The sequence below is a fragment of the Oxyura jamaicensis genome, chromosome 1 (assembly GCF_011077185.1).
Source record: "Oxyura jamaicensis isolate SHBP4307 breed ruddy duck chromosome 1, BPBGC_Ojam_1.0, whole genome shotgun sequence".
Taxonomy (NCBI): Eukaryota; Metazoa; Chordata; class Aves; order Anseriformes; family Anatidae; genus Oxyura; species Oxyura jamaicensis.
Genome location: NC_048893.1, coordinates 144,631,514 through 144,648,191, shown reverse-complemented (window position 1 = coordinate 144,648,191; position 16,678 = coordinate 144,631,514). Strand labels below are relative to the sequence as shown.

The 16,678-nt window shown below is 40.0% G+C and overlaps 2 protein-coding genes across 4 annotated transcripts; one reads left to right on the top strand and one right to left on the bottom strand.

The window, feature by feature from the left end:
• Positions 1-3,799: 3,799 nt before the first annotated feature.
• LIG4 (DNA ligase 4) lies at positions 3,800-7,807 on the bottom strand. Its single transcript, XM_035318337.1, has 2 exons — positions 7,663-7,807; positions 3,800-7,399 (listed from the first exon to the last, which is right to left on the bottom strand). Exon 2 carries the CDS (start codon positions 7,381-7,383, stop codon positions 4,645-4,647), a length of 2,739 nt encoding a protein of 912 aa, XP_035174228.1. The 5' UTR covers positions 7,384-7,399; positions 7,663-7,807; the 3' UTR covers positions 3,800-4,644.
• A 66-nt stretch (positions 7,808-7,873) lies between these two features.
• Positions 7,874-16,544, top strand: ABHD13 (abhydrolase domain containing 13). Of its 3 annotated transcripts, none has more exons than XM_035318350.1 (3): positions 7,874-8,006; positions 9,695-9,730; positions 14,769-16,544. In XM_035318350.1, exon 3 carries the CDS (start codon positions 14,804-14,806, stop codon positions 15,815-15,817), a length of 1,014 nt encoding a protein of 337 aa, XP_035174241.1. In that variant the 5' UTR covers positions 7,874-8,006; positions 9,695-9,730; positions 14,769-14,803; the 3' UTR covers positions 15,818-16,544. The 3 variants fall into 3 exon arrangements, with proteins under 3 accessions (XP_035174241.1, XP_035174232.1, XP_035174249.1); XM_035318341.1 differs by having other exon boundaries at positions 7,926-8,067; XM_035318358.1 differs by lacking the exon at positions 9,695-9,730 and having other exon boundaries at positions 7,933-8,067.
• The last annotated feature ends 134 nt before the right edge of the window (positions 16,545-16,678 follow it).

Below are 16,678 nucleotides of genomic sequence, written 5' to 3'. Positions count from 1 at the left end.
TATGATTTTCTTCTTGCTTAATATGAGGCTGGACCGCATGCTGCTGATCACTGCTCTGAGGTTGGCAGTTCAGCCAGTTTTCAGCCCACTTTCCTGTTTATTTCTCTAGCCCATACTTCATCAGCAGTCTATGAGAACGTTATAGAAGACAGTGTCAAGAGCCTTCTTAAGGCTTGTATCTGAATCTATCCCAAAAGGCTAGTCTGAACTTTACAAAAAATAATAGCAATATCATATCTAAAAGTAAATAATTTCAGGATAAATACCTCTTAATTTTCATACTTCTAGAAAGTAACATGGAAAAACATTTTATCTTTACATACAAGCTCCACCTTTACCATTAGGTTGGTATTATAATTCAAAAGTACAGACTGTTCCCTCACTCCTATGCACTCATAGCAAAAAGCAGTACAATAAAATTTTATAGGCCCATCCACTGTACTGTGGTACAACAGCTGTTACCAGCTGCACAAGTTTTATGCTCAATTTAACTACGTTACCAGGCATTTCCCAAGTCACCTTCAAAGGAACATTTTTTTCTCCTTCACAGGAAATGTTATAACTAACAACTTCAAGTCCCTCTTCTGAAGAATTCAAACTGAAATTATCTATAAATTGGGAAGATTAAATGCCTTGGGTTGTTTGTTTGTTTATTTGTTTGTTTTCAAAAAGACTAAAACTGAACGTTATAAAAAATGTGCATCAATCTCACTAGCAAATTAAAGAGCTTTTTAAAATCTGTCACCATCATTAAATCAGGGTGCCATCAAAGGAATTTTATACCTGGTCTGTCATTTGTGATAGCTAGCAGAGCTAAGAGATTTTGACTCATTGCTTTTCACCTGAATAAATAGACCTATGCTTTTCAAAGACATTTATGCAGAATCAAAACACGCAGATGTACTATTTCAGTGAAGTGCAAGTGAAAATTGACCAACAGGCACCACACAGGTGGGTTTTGTTTGTTTGTTTTTAGTGTTTCTCCAAAAGGATGTATTATGGCAAAATTTTATAAGATTTCCACAATTTTCAAATTTCATCCCAGAAAGCAAACCACATCCATTAGCACAGGCAGACATAGCCCCAGGAGGAGGTGGGTGCACTGAGAGCTCCTTCCCCTCCTGTGAAATTCTGGTACATCAGAAATCCTTCTCCAGTGTTTGAAATACTTTTCCTTGGAAGTTATCATTGTTGATGCATGCCAAGTACCAAAATAAATTGACAAAATAATTTAGCTACACAGGTTAAATACATGAATCATCCTTGTTCTTCAGAAACAGAGAAAATAAAATTTGATTAACCCAACTAAGAGGGGATGGTTTTCATTAACTGTTCGAATAATGGTTTTTTATCATATTTTATGCAAAACACTCTTTCTAGCTGCCTGCCTACTTAAAGTATTCATTTAACTAGCTAGTGATCACTTCATGCACTAAGTATAAAGCAAAGTGTATATGAAAATAGTATCTTGTGTTGATTCACCATGGCTTCCTACCTTTTCTTTCTCCAGCAATTTACCTTCCTAAGGGCAGGAGGGAAATGGAGGAATTTGGTTCTGATATTTACTACACTTACAGTTGCATAAACAGACCCAAAGCTGCTGCAATACTACAGCCCAGCTGTAGCACAGAGGGAAGCTTTTTTTTCATCCATGCAGTTGAGCTTCTCCAGTGTTACTGCTTCCAGCATTTCAAATGTGAAATTACTAAAATAATACATCTTCCACAGTCTGCAGCTTGCAATCTATTTTATGCACACTGTTAATTTCAGTGTTACTTGAAACTTTCAGGTCTTCAACAGTAACTAAACAGTTAAAAGTAAGGTATTTTGCAAGACTATATTCTAAAATTATCTGCAGATGCGAGAATTATATTTTTTAAGACCCTTAAAATGGCAGGAATGTCAATTAGTTATTTTCAGTGTATACACACAAGCAGATGAAACGTGAAATAAAGAGGATTGAGAAAAGTTGTGCTGATGTGTAAACATCAAACACTAGTGGTTTGCTTGACAAGCCAGATACATTCCAGGTATTCATGGAATTAAAAGAATTCAGTAAGCTATCCAAAGAATAAATAGGTGTTGCCAGTACCATATTCTAATGCCTTCTGAATGTCACTTACTTAGGATTTTGGCTTCTTAACTTTTTCCTGTAACGGTGCAAGAGCTCATGTGTGAGGGGGGGAGCAATTCTATATTGCCTTGCAACAGCCATGTTTACTTACATTTACATGGTAAAAGTATACAGAAGAGCAATAACAGCTTTATACCGGCCATAATCCCTGCCTACAATATTGGCAATCATCTTAATGTCATGGATGTGAAACTGAGGAACATACTCTAAAGTACAAGCACAGCTGAGATATCACCAGCACTGTATGGTCAATACATGCTCTGTTTCCACTGTTGAGGCAGATAAATCATATGAAGGGGAAAAAAAAAATCCTCCCAGAGCCCCTGGCAAGATTTCTAATACTGCATGCAAGCTGCCCGCAAGCTTTTGCTACAAAAATGCACTACACCAGTTATATGTATTGGAAAGTAGGAAAAAAAAAAAAAAAAAAAAAAGTTATATATGAGTCAGTTTTATTGAACTGCTTTATAAACTAAGAGAACAGTGGAACCTTCTCCCACGGATTGTGAAGTTGTGGCCTGTGTCTCAGCAACTGCTGACTAAAGTCAGACCATCATTCACCAACATGCTGCTGCAGACAGGACAGGTACATACCAGATGTTCTGCTCCAGCAAATCCTAAAAGTTGCTCTCTTCTTCTTTCTCCTTCACTGACAGCATTTTTAAAAAGTGACAGAGAATAGGAACTATACCAAACTTTTCCCTGAAACTGCAAGGTCTACAGTCCTTTTATGTCTTAACTCACTATTCTTTCTCAAACTCCTACACAAACATCATCATCTTAAAATAAAGTTCATATTACAATGTCAGTTAGAAGGCTTGCTTTCAAAACAAGTGCCTGTTAAAAAAAAAAAAAAAAAAAAAAAAAAAAAAGCTTTACACAAAATGTAAATAAGCCAAGAAATCTGTACTTACAAAATCCCCAGTTTTTAGACATATAAATGTTATTAAGAAAACGAGAGTATTTGCTCCAATAAAAAGTACAAGAGTACAATACTCTGTAATCAGAGGAGGTCCTCTGAAAGTTCAAACATCAGGCAAATGTTTCAGCATTTTCACTCCAGCTTTTCCTTTTAGTTGAATGCTGTTTTTGATGTACGTTGATCACCTAATAATATGGCTAGCTTTATATGCTTTTGAAAAAAAATGTATATATACGTATACACCTACCAGAACAGATAGAAGACTTTTTTGTTACTGAAATCCTTTACTAGTAGTCTCCATCAGCTCAAACATCTACCTACAAATCCTGTCTTCTATTACTCCTTAGACATCATGCCTGAAATTCTCTGCACACCTCCTGAATTACTTTTTACCTGTTTAGAATATTTTGAATAGGGGACCTCCAAGTGCTTACACTAACTGTAAGAGACAAGAATAAACTCCCTCTCAAATAGCCTAACATTTCCCAATTCTTTTTACAGCAATTTTTAAATGAACACAACCACAAAAAATGCATTGAACAAATAGCTCAGACAGAAACTGGTTCTGTGGGATCAGCCCAAAACCAGTTCTGTTTGATACCTTGCGTAACAAGCACTGAGGCACCTCTCTCCCTATGCAAATTTAATGCAGTTATCTAGGTGTAAAATAAGAAACTGTTTCATGCTTTTCAAGAGTTAGTTCTGACTTTAAAAAATTACCACAAAAAAAAGCATACCAGGTAGACTTGAAAAATATATTTATTTAATAATTTAATATATATATATATATAGAACTAGATATTTGGAAACTCATTAAATTACTAAAATAGCTTACAGAACTAATTTTTGAAAGGTAACCAAAATTAAGAGTAAAAGCCTCACTCTAATGCTCGACAGTTTAACTGCAACTGTAATGGGTAAAGGACATCACTACAGTTAAGTAAATGATTTGTAGTTTAGATATATTAGTATTAGTTCATTAGCACCTCAATATGAAGTTTAGGTTTTATTGTACATTTGCTTATAAAAAGAAACATGAGATCAATGCAATATCCTAAAACCAAAGTGCTACTGTGGCTGCATGGAGCTTAACACTAAAAACAGTGTAAACAAATTAAAACACTATAAAGAACGTTTATAAATTACTGAATTATGTAGCATACGGAATATACACAATATCACTTTCACAAAAACATGCAAGTGATTGCAAATCAATAAATAAACATATTAAACAGTAGAATTTCCATAAAATACTGAATCATTGGCTCCATTCTGAACCATGGAGAAAAACACTATCAATAGTCAGGAATTCTCTTAGAATAAATTAGATCTCCTCTGAGACCTGTATGTGAAGTAAAAGGCTTACATTATTTATCTTGTGGCTTCTTATTCTCCTTCCAGCACAGCTTAGCATCCTCTTGCTTCCACAACAGTATAACAAATCTTCCTCTAATTTCAAAAAATACAATCATTATTTAACCACAGGTTTAATAAGACATGAAAACACACAGAAAAATTAGGAAAACACATTATACCCAAGTCCAATCAAGTCAACAAGAATGCTTTTGCTCCAAGATTAAAAACTACTTTAAATCAAGTACTGATTTTCATTCTTTGGGACTCCTTCCAACAGTGACTCCATTACCCACAGCTCAGATACAATTTTAAATTTTTTCCTAAATGTTCTCCTGAGTGCTTTCATCTCTTCTACCCGGGAATGATCTTCTCCTATAATGACATGGGAGACACCTTCTTCAAGGCAAGAGACTACATTTGCACCATAAAAACGGAGCTCCAAAGCTCTAATTGATAGTCTTGTTCCGTGGATTTTGGTTCTGGGTTCGTTAACAATAGCATAACAGTCCACATAAATAGTGTTTCCTCTGAATATACTGAGTTGACAGCTGTTCCATGAGTAACGTTCTTCTAACTCAGCAATCACGTCCAAGGGCATCATCTTATTATCCTTCATTCTTGAGAATACTTCCTTGAGTTGTGCAACATCTGTATCTGCTGTGTAGCTGTCTCCATAGCAATCATACTCACGAGCAAAATGTTCTTTAGTGTCAGGAGACATGTGAATCATAACGGCTGGCTGCCAAGGTACAAGCATTTTGGACTGAAAACACTGCAGAAGCCACTCTGCCTTCACCACATCGTATTTGTTGGAAGCAATGATGTTTTTCACTCTGACATTCTCAGCTCCCGCAATGACACAGTAAGTGTCCGGTCCAGGGTTCTGTACCACACTGCCACCACATTCAGCTATTCGGCTTTCCAGTTCGGATTTGGAGTGTTTCCCTGTGCCTGTCATAACACAAAACTCGACATCTTCAAACACATTTGATACCTTGTTTACATTAGAAAGATCAGGAGCTTTAAACTGCTCGGCTATTCCGATTACCTTCTTCACCTTTGATACAGTTTTCCTTTTCTTCTCTTGTGGCTCATCGTATTCATCAATATGAAGGTGCTTGGACGCCAGCTTCCCTTCTGCTCTACTTCTGAGATCTGTGAGCATGTCCAAAGTCATGCATTCATACCATTCTTTGTCTTCTCTTATTTTCTCAATTCGGGGGAATCTCAAGGTACAGTCAGTTTTGTACATATCACTGTTAACAATCTCAGCTGCCTTGACCTGAATGATGACGGAGTTACAAGGTTCGATGTACACTTCAGGTTTTTCAGTGCCACACAAAATGTTACAGGGAGGGTCCCTCCTATGGTAGGGCTTCCAGTGTTTAGCCAGTTTCAAACCCAGATCATACAATTCCTTCATAGTGTATCCAGAGCCAATGCGACAAATAGAGTGGAAAACGGTAGGTTTTTCGTTTGGAGCTGGAGTCTCTGCAATAGCACACAGAAAATGAGACATCATTCCACCGCGTGAGCCCTTTCCCCAGTAGCCACCAACAATCAGAAGGTCGAGCTCATCCATCAGCCCATTGACGTATTCCGGCTTGATTTTTAACCAGCCTTCCCCACGTTTGTCAGGCTTGTAGGTGGACATGGGATCCTTGACCATAATCCCTTCCTCTCTGTTATCGATCGCTTCATTTAAAGCATCAATTACTTCTTTTCTCGTTCTGGCAGTTTTTTTATGTACAACATGTATCCTGCCAGTTACTGGGGTAAATACATTGCTTAAGATCTCGTACCTTTTGCTCAGCGCTTCATGACCCAACTTCTGATCGTTAACCATCAGCACATCAAACACACAGAAGCAGGTCTGCAGATCAGAGTCCTCCACCATTCGTTTTATGTCAAATTTGTTTCCTTTTTGCATGAAGGTTTGTGTCTCAGGATTGTAAGCCATCATTTCACCATCAAGAATGCAATTTTGTATGTTGTCTTTAAATACATTATGAATAAATGGCGTTAATGAGCCATCAAGGGGGGAAGCACCAAACTGCTGAGTATAGTCAAACCCATTTCTGGAAAAATATTTATACACATCACCATCTTTGTGCATCTGTATACGTTCACCATCCAGTTTAGTTTCTATGTAGAATATCTGGTTATTCATTTGTTTCTCAATTTGCTGGACATCGGCAATAGCAGCAAGCATTGGCTTAAAGGCAGAAAATAACATGATAGAAACATCACTAAGTGAGACAGCGGGATCATGAAGTTGTCTACAAACTTTTTCCAAATCTGTCGTGACATTGTGTAATTCAACAGCATCAGGATGAAAAATGGAAAATATAGTTTGTTGACTAACGCCCAGTTTTAGATCCTTTATAATCATCCGGATGAGCCACTTTTGCTCAAGCGCTGTGCTCTGGGTAATTAACTGAAGAAGGCTTTTCTTTAACAGTCCCTTGTTTCTTGCAGCGTTGTTGTTAGCTATGGCATCTAACAGTTCATTGACCTGTTCCACTGTCAGCCTGCCTCGTTTGGGGCTTCTAGGTTTTAACACAAAGTATGCAATCATGGCAAAGTCTCCAGCATCTCCACGCGAACCGGCAGGTGTCCTGTAGTTTAAAAGCTTCACAGCGTCTTTCCCATCTTTGGGTAAATTGAGCAGCTCGATGTACAGCTTCGCAAGCATGGTTTCCTTAATCCCGTACGCCATCCTTTCCCTCTCCAACTGCGGGAGAATGAGTCGCATGGCCGGATAAAACGAATCGGTGACGTCCTTCTCCTTCTGGTGAAGAGCATGGTGGAACTTTCTCCACGAATCCAGGAAGTCCTTGAAATACTTGGTTTTCTCCGGCCGGGACTTGCAGGCCTGCATCCGCTCCAGGGTGGCGCACAGATCCGCAAAGGGCACATGCGAGGCGACCGTCCTGCGAGGAGACGGCTGCGGGGCGGGCAGGGAAGCCATCCGAGACCCTTCCTCGCTGAAACGGGAAAAATATATGTATGTATTTGTGGAAGAACAAAAACTCAACGCGTTTTCTGGGAGGATTCACCGGGTTTCTGCGGTTCCTAAACACCATGCAACGGCCCCCTCGCCTTGACGCCCTCCCTCCCCCCCCCCCCGAACGCCGTTGCCATGGCAACGCAACGGTCGAGCAGCGGAGCGCTGAAAGGCGGCGCGGGGGGGGGGGGGGAATAGGGAGGGGAGGAGGAAAGGACTCCACCACCCCTGGAGCGGACCTACGTTGAGCCGGTAAAGCGCCGGTGAAACCCGCAGCCGCGGCGGCCGCCCCTCGCTCCTTTGCTCCGGAAGGGGAGGAGCGTGGCCGTGGTGTCTGCGGGGCGTTCCCCCCCGCCCCCCCTTCCCACACACGCAGTGGTTCGGTCTGACGCGGAGGGAACGGGGGGAGAGGGAGCCGCGGAGGCCGCGCATGCGTAGTGAGCGCTGCCGCGGGGGCGACGGCGGCGGGGCCCGGGACGGCCGGGCCCCGTGAGGAGAGGAGAGGAGGAAGCGGAAGCGGGGAAGGCAGAGCCTGAGCCGGAAGCGGAAGCGGCGGCGGGCGGCTTCCTGCCTGGGCAGCGGCGGAGGTCGGAGCCGGGGGCCGCGCTCGCCCGGGGCTGCGGCGGCGGCCGCGGGAGGATGAGGCGGGTGCGTCCCGTGGCCGTCCCGTGGGCGCCGCGAAAGGGGGCGGGCGGCCTCTGGGGAACGCCGGGGGAGAGAGGGGGAGGTTGTGGGCCGGGAGCTGCTGGCCCCCGGTGCCGGGTTCGTGCCGGGTGAGCACCGCCCAGACGAAGCGGGGCGTTTGCTTGGAGTAAGGACGGGAATAGTTCTTTAGGGGCTTCGAGACTGCGACAGGAGGTGTTTGGGTGCCGTGCTCGCTGAACGGCTCGGGAGATGCTACGGTAACTGCCTTCGGTCTTGCTGGGTTTGTCTCGTTAACGCCGTGCCGCCGGTAACTGAAGATGTGCCTGTGGGAATGGTTGGGGATCCTCAGTAGTGTGAGGGGGAGAAGCATAATGGGAGTTACCGGGGCTACGTTTTTAATTACGGGTGTGCGCCACTCGGTCTAGAGCTGTGGGAGTGTGCGTGGTAGGAGAGGTGGCTTTCTAGTTCCAACAAGCAGCCCGTGAGGTTCTGAGACTGGGTTGTGCATGCTCTACTTTTTCAGTAGGCGTAGGTACTTAATTAGAGGTAGCTACTTTGCTTTAAATTTTCTACGAGAGTTTTTCTGTGAGATCAACAACTACCTAAAAGGTGGCAATAGTGATGTGGGGATCGGTCTCTTGTCTCAGGCACTAAATGTTAAGGTGAGAGGAGCTGGCCTTAAGTTGCACCAGGAGAGGCTTAGGTTGGATATCAGGAAGAACTTCATCACTTAAAAGGTTGTGAATTATTGGAACAGCCTGCCCCGGGAACTGGTTGAATCACCATCCCCGGAGGGCTTCAGAAAACGTGTAGATGTAGTGCTCAGTGACATGTTTAATGGTGGGCTTGGCAGTGCTAGGTTAAAGGTTGGACCAGATGATCTTACAGGGCTTTTCCTAAATGATTCTAGGGTTTTAGTACTAAGAAAGCGTAGTTTTCCTGTCCTTACTGAATTTCTTACAGATCTTTTTAAGACAAGTTTCTCCTGCGAATCTCACTTTTGATAGCTGAAGACTCTTGCTATTCAAGGAAGTCTTCTGATGTATGAGTAAATGTAAAATTTGTATAAACATTGTCTGTGTCTAGAGAAGGTGGAGTGCACAAACCTCTCCAAGTTTTTTGTTTCTGTATTCTTAAAACTAGCACATTTGTATGTTTCAAAACCATAATGAAATCCTAAGGGCTGCAGTGACTGCTAAAATTTTTGAGGGAGCAGCCCTAAACATCTGAATGCTTTTCCTAAATGTAACTTTAAGCATGCAAATACACAGACTAAAAGTTCGCTTTAAGGAGGCAATGTAAATCTAACATAACTTGGTTTTTAAGTGCTATATATGTTTTATGTTACGTGTTATGTGTACAGTCCAGGATACTTTAGCGTGGTTCTTGAACTTCATTACCAGCTGGTATTTTCAAGTTTATCAGCTCTTTCAAGTGAGAGCTGAGCTTGACAGGAAGAACTTGAATATGGTATGCATGGCTTCATCCTTAAAGCAGGTGCATAACTTCTAAGGGTACTGGCTGCTAGCACTTTTTAAACTTTTGTAAAATAATTGAAGAACAACAATGATTGTGTGTTTGATTCAAAAAGCAATTTTACTCAAAGTTCCCAAATGGAATTGTCTTTCAGGCAGAGATGAAGCACGGGAAATCATCACATCCGAAGGTAAATGTTCTATAATGTGATTAGTGTGTGGAATTAACAGTTTTAATATTAAAAATGTAGACAAAGGCAAAAAATACAACCAGATCTGTGGCAAATACAAGAGTAATTTCAGCCACTGTTCAAAATGAGTGGATAATTGTTCCCATGCACTTAAGTTTGAACTGAAGTTCTTATGGTCTTCAGCTGATAATGACCTTAAGCATTTAGAATTAGCATTAGGGCACAGCAGAATGATAATAAAACATCTAGATCATGAACACTCTTTTTTTTCCTCAGAATTTTTGTTGTCCTGAGTGATTTATATTCTGAGTAGTTGCATTAAGTATGGGATGTGTAGCTCACCTGACAGAACACAGAGGTCTGTGGGGATATATCCTGATCCTGGACTGTGGGTTCAGCAGTGGAGATAGATACAAGGCTGTGTGCACGTACCAATATGTGTGTTTATCCCTGTAGGATGAGATTGAGACTTGAGACTGTCAAATTTCACTTCTGCTTTGAGATGCAACAGTTCTATAGCTTTATAAACAGAATTGGCTATTAATGGTCTTTGAACGAGGTGGGTTGTTTGAGGCACAGCAGCACTCTGGCTGCATCTTACTTTCAGTTAATTCTGAACATTGACTTGCATCAAGTTGCTATTCTTCTGTGTTAAAGATTTCTGTCATAGAACTTTGTATTTCAATTCTGTCCTGTCTCATAAATTTACAAGCATTATCAATAAACTTGGAGGAACTACTGCTATTCACAAAGGCTAGCCTCCCTAATACAGCTTTAGCAGAAGGATAAAACGTGAAGTAGTTAGATGCTAGACAAAATACTTCTGATCATGCTTGTGGCTAAAAAAGCACCATCTGTGAGGGAAAAGCAGAAGACCTGGGTTTATATAGTCTGGGGAAGCCAAAGGTAGGTTACATATTGGAAGTTAATAAACACTGAACTAGAAGTAATGAGTTTGTTACTCAATCTTTCTTGCTGTTAAGTATTGGGAAATATTTTCCAGTAGCAAAGAGCAAGAAGCCACGTTTATACCAACGGAAATTTAAACATAAGCTATCTATGAAAACGTCTACCAGATAAAAACATTAACTTACTGACTTACATGCCAAATTAAAAAAAAAAAAACACACCTTCCGTATGCTTTTTTTGTATCCTCTGCCATGAACGGGATTATGCACTTCACTCATAAGAGAGAAGCAGCAATATATTTATTGATGAAAATAGTGATTTAGTGAAGCTAAACAAGGTCACTTCATTATTTCCTTCATAGAGGATAGGGTCAGACTAAAAGCTTCAGGGAAGCCCTCACGGTGAGCTATGAGGTGCTCCAGAATGGAGGCCCTTTTGCTGTCCAAGGAGGCCCTTTTGCTCCAAGGAGTCTAGATACAACCAGATCCTATCCCAATTCCAGACTTAATGGTTTCTGCCTAAAGGGTTATATGTACAATCAGTCCTTTTTATCACTTAGCTAAGACTGCAAAATTTCAGCATGCTTAAGAAATAACTTGCAAAGTTTCAACAAGCTAGCTCTTAGTCGGTTATCGAGTATCTGTTGCAGGTAAAGGATCTCTTGACCTCTAGGAGTAACCTTGAGAAGTGTCCCTGCTCAGGGGGAAGATCCTGGCATGCAGGCTGCTGCAGTACAGGAAGCTCAGCGGGCTCTGGGCTCTCCCCTCTTTATGGGGTAAGATGACTGGCTACTAGTCATGTTTGCACACCAGCCATATGTGGTTGGTGCATGCTCCGTTAGCCCTTGGATCTACCTCCCCCAGTCCACCTTGAGCCCAGACATGTTCATTACAGATGCCACCAATTGTTATCCCCTGAGCAGGCTTACGGGTGAAAGATCAGGTATGGGGGACAGGGGAGAGTGCACCGCCACAGCCTCTAGCTTAGTTTAAATAATCAGCAGTAATAAAATACTATGTCCTGTAAAAGGGGATGTGACTTTTCATAGTCAATGAAGTATTATTTAAAATATATTGCTGCAGTAAATACTCCTTTAAAAAATTTAGGATTTCTTTAGTGACTACAGGCAATCTACCTTAAGAAAGAATGCTTTTTGAGGGGTTAATGTTTCATCTGGCAAATCAGAAAAGGAAATCTGTAGAGAAACATAGTTTCTCCAGCTGAAACAGAAGACTGCCATTGGCCAGCTTGCTGACTTCCCTTGGTTTCAGTGTCTCCAGCTGTAATACATGGATGATGGTTCATGGCATCTCTCTGTAGAGCTGTGATACTTCTAATAGCAGAAGGCAATAAAACTGAGATAATCCTTTTAAACAGTCAGCTGATCAACAATATTAACTAGTCATATTTGCAGGTGACATAGAAAATGATTTAAAAAGGTCTTATTTTAGAAGAGGTAAAGGATACCTGCTTCTTGCTATAGCTGGGACATCTTAATGGTGGCTTATGGACTTTTTTGTGTAGTCTAGGAACAGAACTAGTCGTGGCTAGAAAGAGAAGTGTGCTTTTCCAGGTGTCAGGTCCACTGTTTCTCGGGTTGACCAGCTCAGCTATTGAAGTCTAAGTATATTCTCTTTCCCTCATTTTCTGGCATCCAATGAGTCATAAAATGTAGAAATACAAGAGAATTGCAGCATGCACTCTTCATAATTCAATATGGAATTTTTGCATCATAAGATATTATACCATAAAGTGTTTGAAAGATAATCTTATCGAACTAAAACAGATATCATCACTCCCTGTGTAAAGAAGGGATACAAACATGCTTTAAATGGAAATCTGGAAGCTTGTATTAACTTCTACTATTCAGGTCAGAGAAAGTGTATTTAGAAGGCTTACTAATTTGGACTGCACAGAAAGCATGGTTTGTAGCTTTCTTGAGAATGAAATTGTGTTCCCTTAGTCTTTTCCAGGTCTGTGTGCTTGTTTGAGAAACCATAATTTTCCGTGCTTGTGATCCTTTAATTGGTATTGGAAGGAGGCAGGCAAGAACCTGAAAGAAACTTGTATCTTTTTTCTCCCACTAACAAGCCTTGCAGCAAGGTGTGAAGTATACATGATGCAGGCCTGGTAGCAGATGAAACTAGTGAAATTCCATGTAGCTGGGAAGAAAACCTTAATAGTCAAGAAGTTGTTCATTAGCGTGGGGTAGTCAGCCTTACTGAAATGCGTTAGGTGAGTATGAAACTTGGTGGTGTAGTTTACACTTCTGGCTAATTAACATGTTGAACACAAGCTGTGTTTCTTCTAAAAGCTAACTGAAATGCCCTGAGTATTTGTTGGATTGGGGTTTTGGTAGAAAAGAATTGAGTTTGATCTATGAAGTCCTGAGTTTTATTTTAACTACATATTGGTAGTATTATAGTAGTCATTTTGTTGAATGAAATGTAATAATAGCACCTTGGTAATATGGAGCTGGGTTGAGTTCTAGTTGTAGGACGCATTAGCTTTTCTACTCTGGTAGAAAACTGTTTATATATACACATATATCAGAAGTAGTCACATAGCAGCAGTATGTCAGAGTTGTATAATACTCAGTAGTGTTGTCCTAGAAAATGGGAAGCTATGTGCAAGGGAAGCTAACGTAGCTTACAAAGCCATCTGAGTATGTCTCCAAATACAATCCATAGTGTATGTGGGATAGTCATCTGCAAGGCTTATAATCATCTTATGTAAGATTTTTTACTGGTCATCTTTAATTATGAGTCTATTTCTCTTTTGTGAATTGCTTGTTGAGAATGAGTTTTTGTGACTTTTCATTTTGATGAAAAGTCTATCCATCAAAATTGAGTAGAGGGGGTAAGAGAAGTGTTTTTACTGTGTGGTTATCAGTGTTAGCATTCTTAGTCTTCAATGCGGGAAATGTTAGTTACTTCATTAGGAAATTCTGTTGGAAATTGAAATGCCTACTTCATGTCTGTCCTAAATGGTTCACAAGAATTAAATTTCTGTACAGACAATATGTGAATTCTTCACCAAAAAAAAAAAAAAAAAAAAAACACCTTTGGGATAATTGGTCTCTAGACTACTTTATATTTCAATGGTTCTACATATTTGGAATAGATACACTGTATAAAAACTTAATTTCACATTGCATTTGGTGAATATATGAGTCTTAAGGTGTAACAGATTTACTTATATATTTGTAATTGTGTAAAGCAGGGATGGCAGTTTCTCATGGTATTTTTGCTTACTTGACATATTTGCAGAGTGCAAAGGCTGTGACTATAGAGGTGGCCTTTATATCTTGATCCACAGAGAAGATTTAATCTGTTACCATTGAGCACCACTCTCCTTATTTAATGGTGTACATGTTTGTCATAAGTCTCTTCAGTTTTGGACTATGTAGCAGTTGTGCTTTTCAGTGATCAGAGAATAATGCAGGTAGCTGACTGTTTTCAGTCAGCTGTGTGATGACAGTTAGGTCATTCAGCTTACTGATCTGTTAGCGTAAAACTTGTAAGTCAGAACTAATCAAAATATACCAAAACTTCTGTTATTAATTTAAATACAGTGTGGGATCTTGCTGTAGTGGTGTCTCTTCTGATTGGTTTATGTGTTGCTCTATAATCACAGTTGGTTGAGATTCTGAAACACAGCTGCTAAATGAAAGCTGACCCTGTGTGCATTGTTAGCCTTGACTGGTTGCAGAGTGAAGTGCATAGGCTTATTGAATGTTCCTCTTGGCCTTAATCAGTAGCAGCGTAGAAAGAAGAGCTACCTTTGTTTGTGCTCTCAGAGTTCTAGATTTACTTATGAGACGCTTAGACAAACTCATTTGTATGTTTGCTGCCTAGGTCAGTAGGGATGACTGAGGGAAAACACTTCATGGTTACACTCAACCAATTTTTGGAGCCACTGTTGAAATAATGCAAATGTGATTTTGGAAAGTTTTAAAGCCTTGTCTTTGCTTTTCTACCTTTTTTACAGAACTGAATGATTTCCCAAAATCCAAAGGAGTTTTACTCCAAGTTTGATGCTTATGCTTTTGTGTAATGTCGACTTTTATGTAATAAAATATCACTTCATTTTTTCCCCTATATTTATACATCTCTCTTTTTTTTTACAGGATATACTTGGAGTAAAAGATCACTGACTACTACAATGGAAAAGTCATGGATGCTTTGGACCTTTGTTGAAAGATGGCTACTAACTTTGGCTTCCTGGTCTTGGGGTCTCTGCCGTATTTCTCTTTTACCTTTGATAGTAACTTTTCACTTGTATGGAGGCATTATACTACTCATACTAATATTTGTGTCAATAGCAGGTATATTATATAAATTCCAGGATGTGCTGCTTTACTTTCCTGAACAGCCTTCTTCATCGCGTCTTTATGTTCCCATGCCTACTGGTATACCACATGAAAATATCTTCATCAAAACCAAAGATGGAGTTCTTCTCAATCTTATTCTGCTGAGATACACAGGGGACAATGCAGCATATTCTCCAACCATCATTTACTTTCATGGCAACGCAGGCAACATTGGCCACAGGTTGCCAAATGCTTTGTTAATGCTGGTGAACCTGAAAGTAAACTTAATCCTAGTTGATTATAGAGGGTACGGAAAAAGTGAAGGAGAAGCAAGTGAAGAAGGTTTGTACTTAGATTCTGAGGCTGTGTTAGACTATGTGATGACTCGGTCCGATCTTGATAAAACAAAAATTTTTCTCTTTGGCCGTTCCTTGGGGGGAGCAGTAGCTATTCATTTAGCTTCTGAAAATTCCCATAGGATTTCTGCCATCATGGTTGAGAACACCTTTCTTAGCATCCCACACATGGCCAGCACTTTATTTTCTTTCTTTCCAATGAGATACCTTCCTTTATGGTGCTACAAAAATAAATTTCTGTCCTACAGAAAAATCTCTCAGTGCAGAATGCCTTCACTCTTCATCTCTGGGTTGTCTGACCAGTTAATTCCACCAGTCATGATGAAGCAACTTTATGAATTATCCCCAGCTCGGACTAAGAGATTGGCAATTTTTCCTGATGGAACTCATAATGACACTTGGCAGTGCCAGGGATATTTCACTGCACTTGAACAGTTCATCAAAGAAGTAATAAAGAGTCACTCCCCTGAAGAAATGGCGAAAACGTCATCTAATGTAACAATAATATAACTGATATTCTTCTTTGGGGTCGGGGGAGTACCTGCACTGTACCTTGGTTTGTGAAAAGTGGTGAAAGAATGTCAATTTTTACATGTGTGTCATGTCTGTACTTGCCTAAAGAGTGAAATTAAAGTTGGAAAGGTCTGATGCTTTATTAAGATGTTCCGGAAAACTTTTACATTTGCAGCATTGTAAATGAACCATTTTGTCTTTCTCATACTTTTTGATATGTCCATATAATCCATTTGTTTGATATGTACTACAGATGCTATTAAAAGAAAAAAAAAACTTGCTACAAGAGTAGTACAGAACATATTAGTTTAGTACAGTTGGAGGCTTCAATGCTGTGTGTGTGAGCTTTTTGGACAATCATGGTTAGCACAATGATTTGTTGTTTCTCTTAGAGTTTATTTAAAGTGTGCCATGCATGAGATAGTGTTTTATTCCTTGAAAATTTATATTATGCAAGATGGGAAGTCTTTAATGTGCTAAATAATATAAAATAACATTAATGATAGAGTATACATACAGGTATACTATCCTCAGTTATTACTTTTTTTTTAATGTTTATGCATACGTATATAGTTCAAACTGCAACTGAAGAGGAAAAGACACTTTCCCTGTTTTCATTTTACTGTTTGCATTTTAGTGTTGCCCATAAAGTTGTATGTGCCTAAACATTATGGCTGGTGGATTTTGCCCAGACAATTTCTTCACAGAAAATAGAAGTAACCCTAAAAAAAACAGGCAGTGTAATTTAACTTTTAAAGCTCTTTTCCACCCCAAGCTCACGCCATTAACTTCCAGTCAAACTATTGCTGTTGTCAGCCTGTGCACCTGAGGTGAGATTTCCCAGGCAGGATGGTGAGT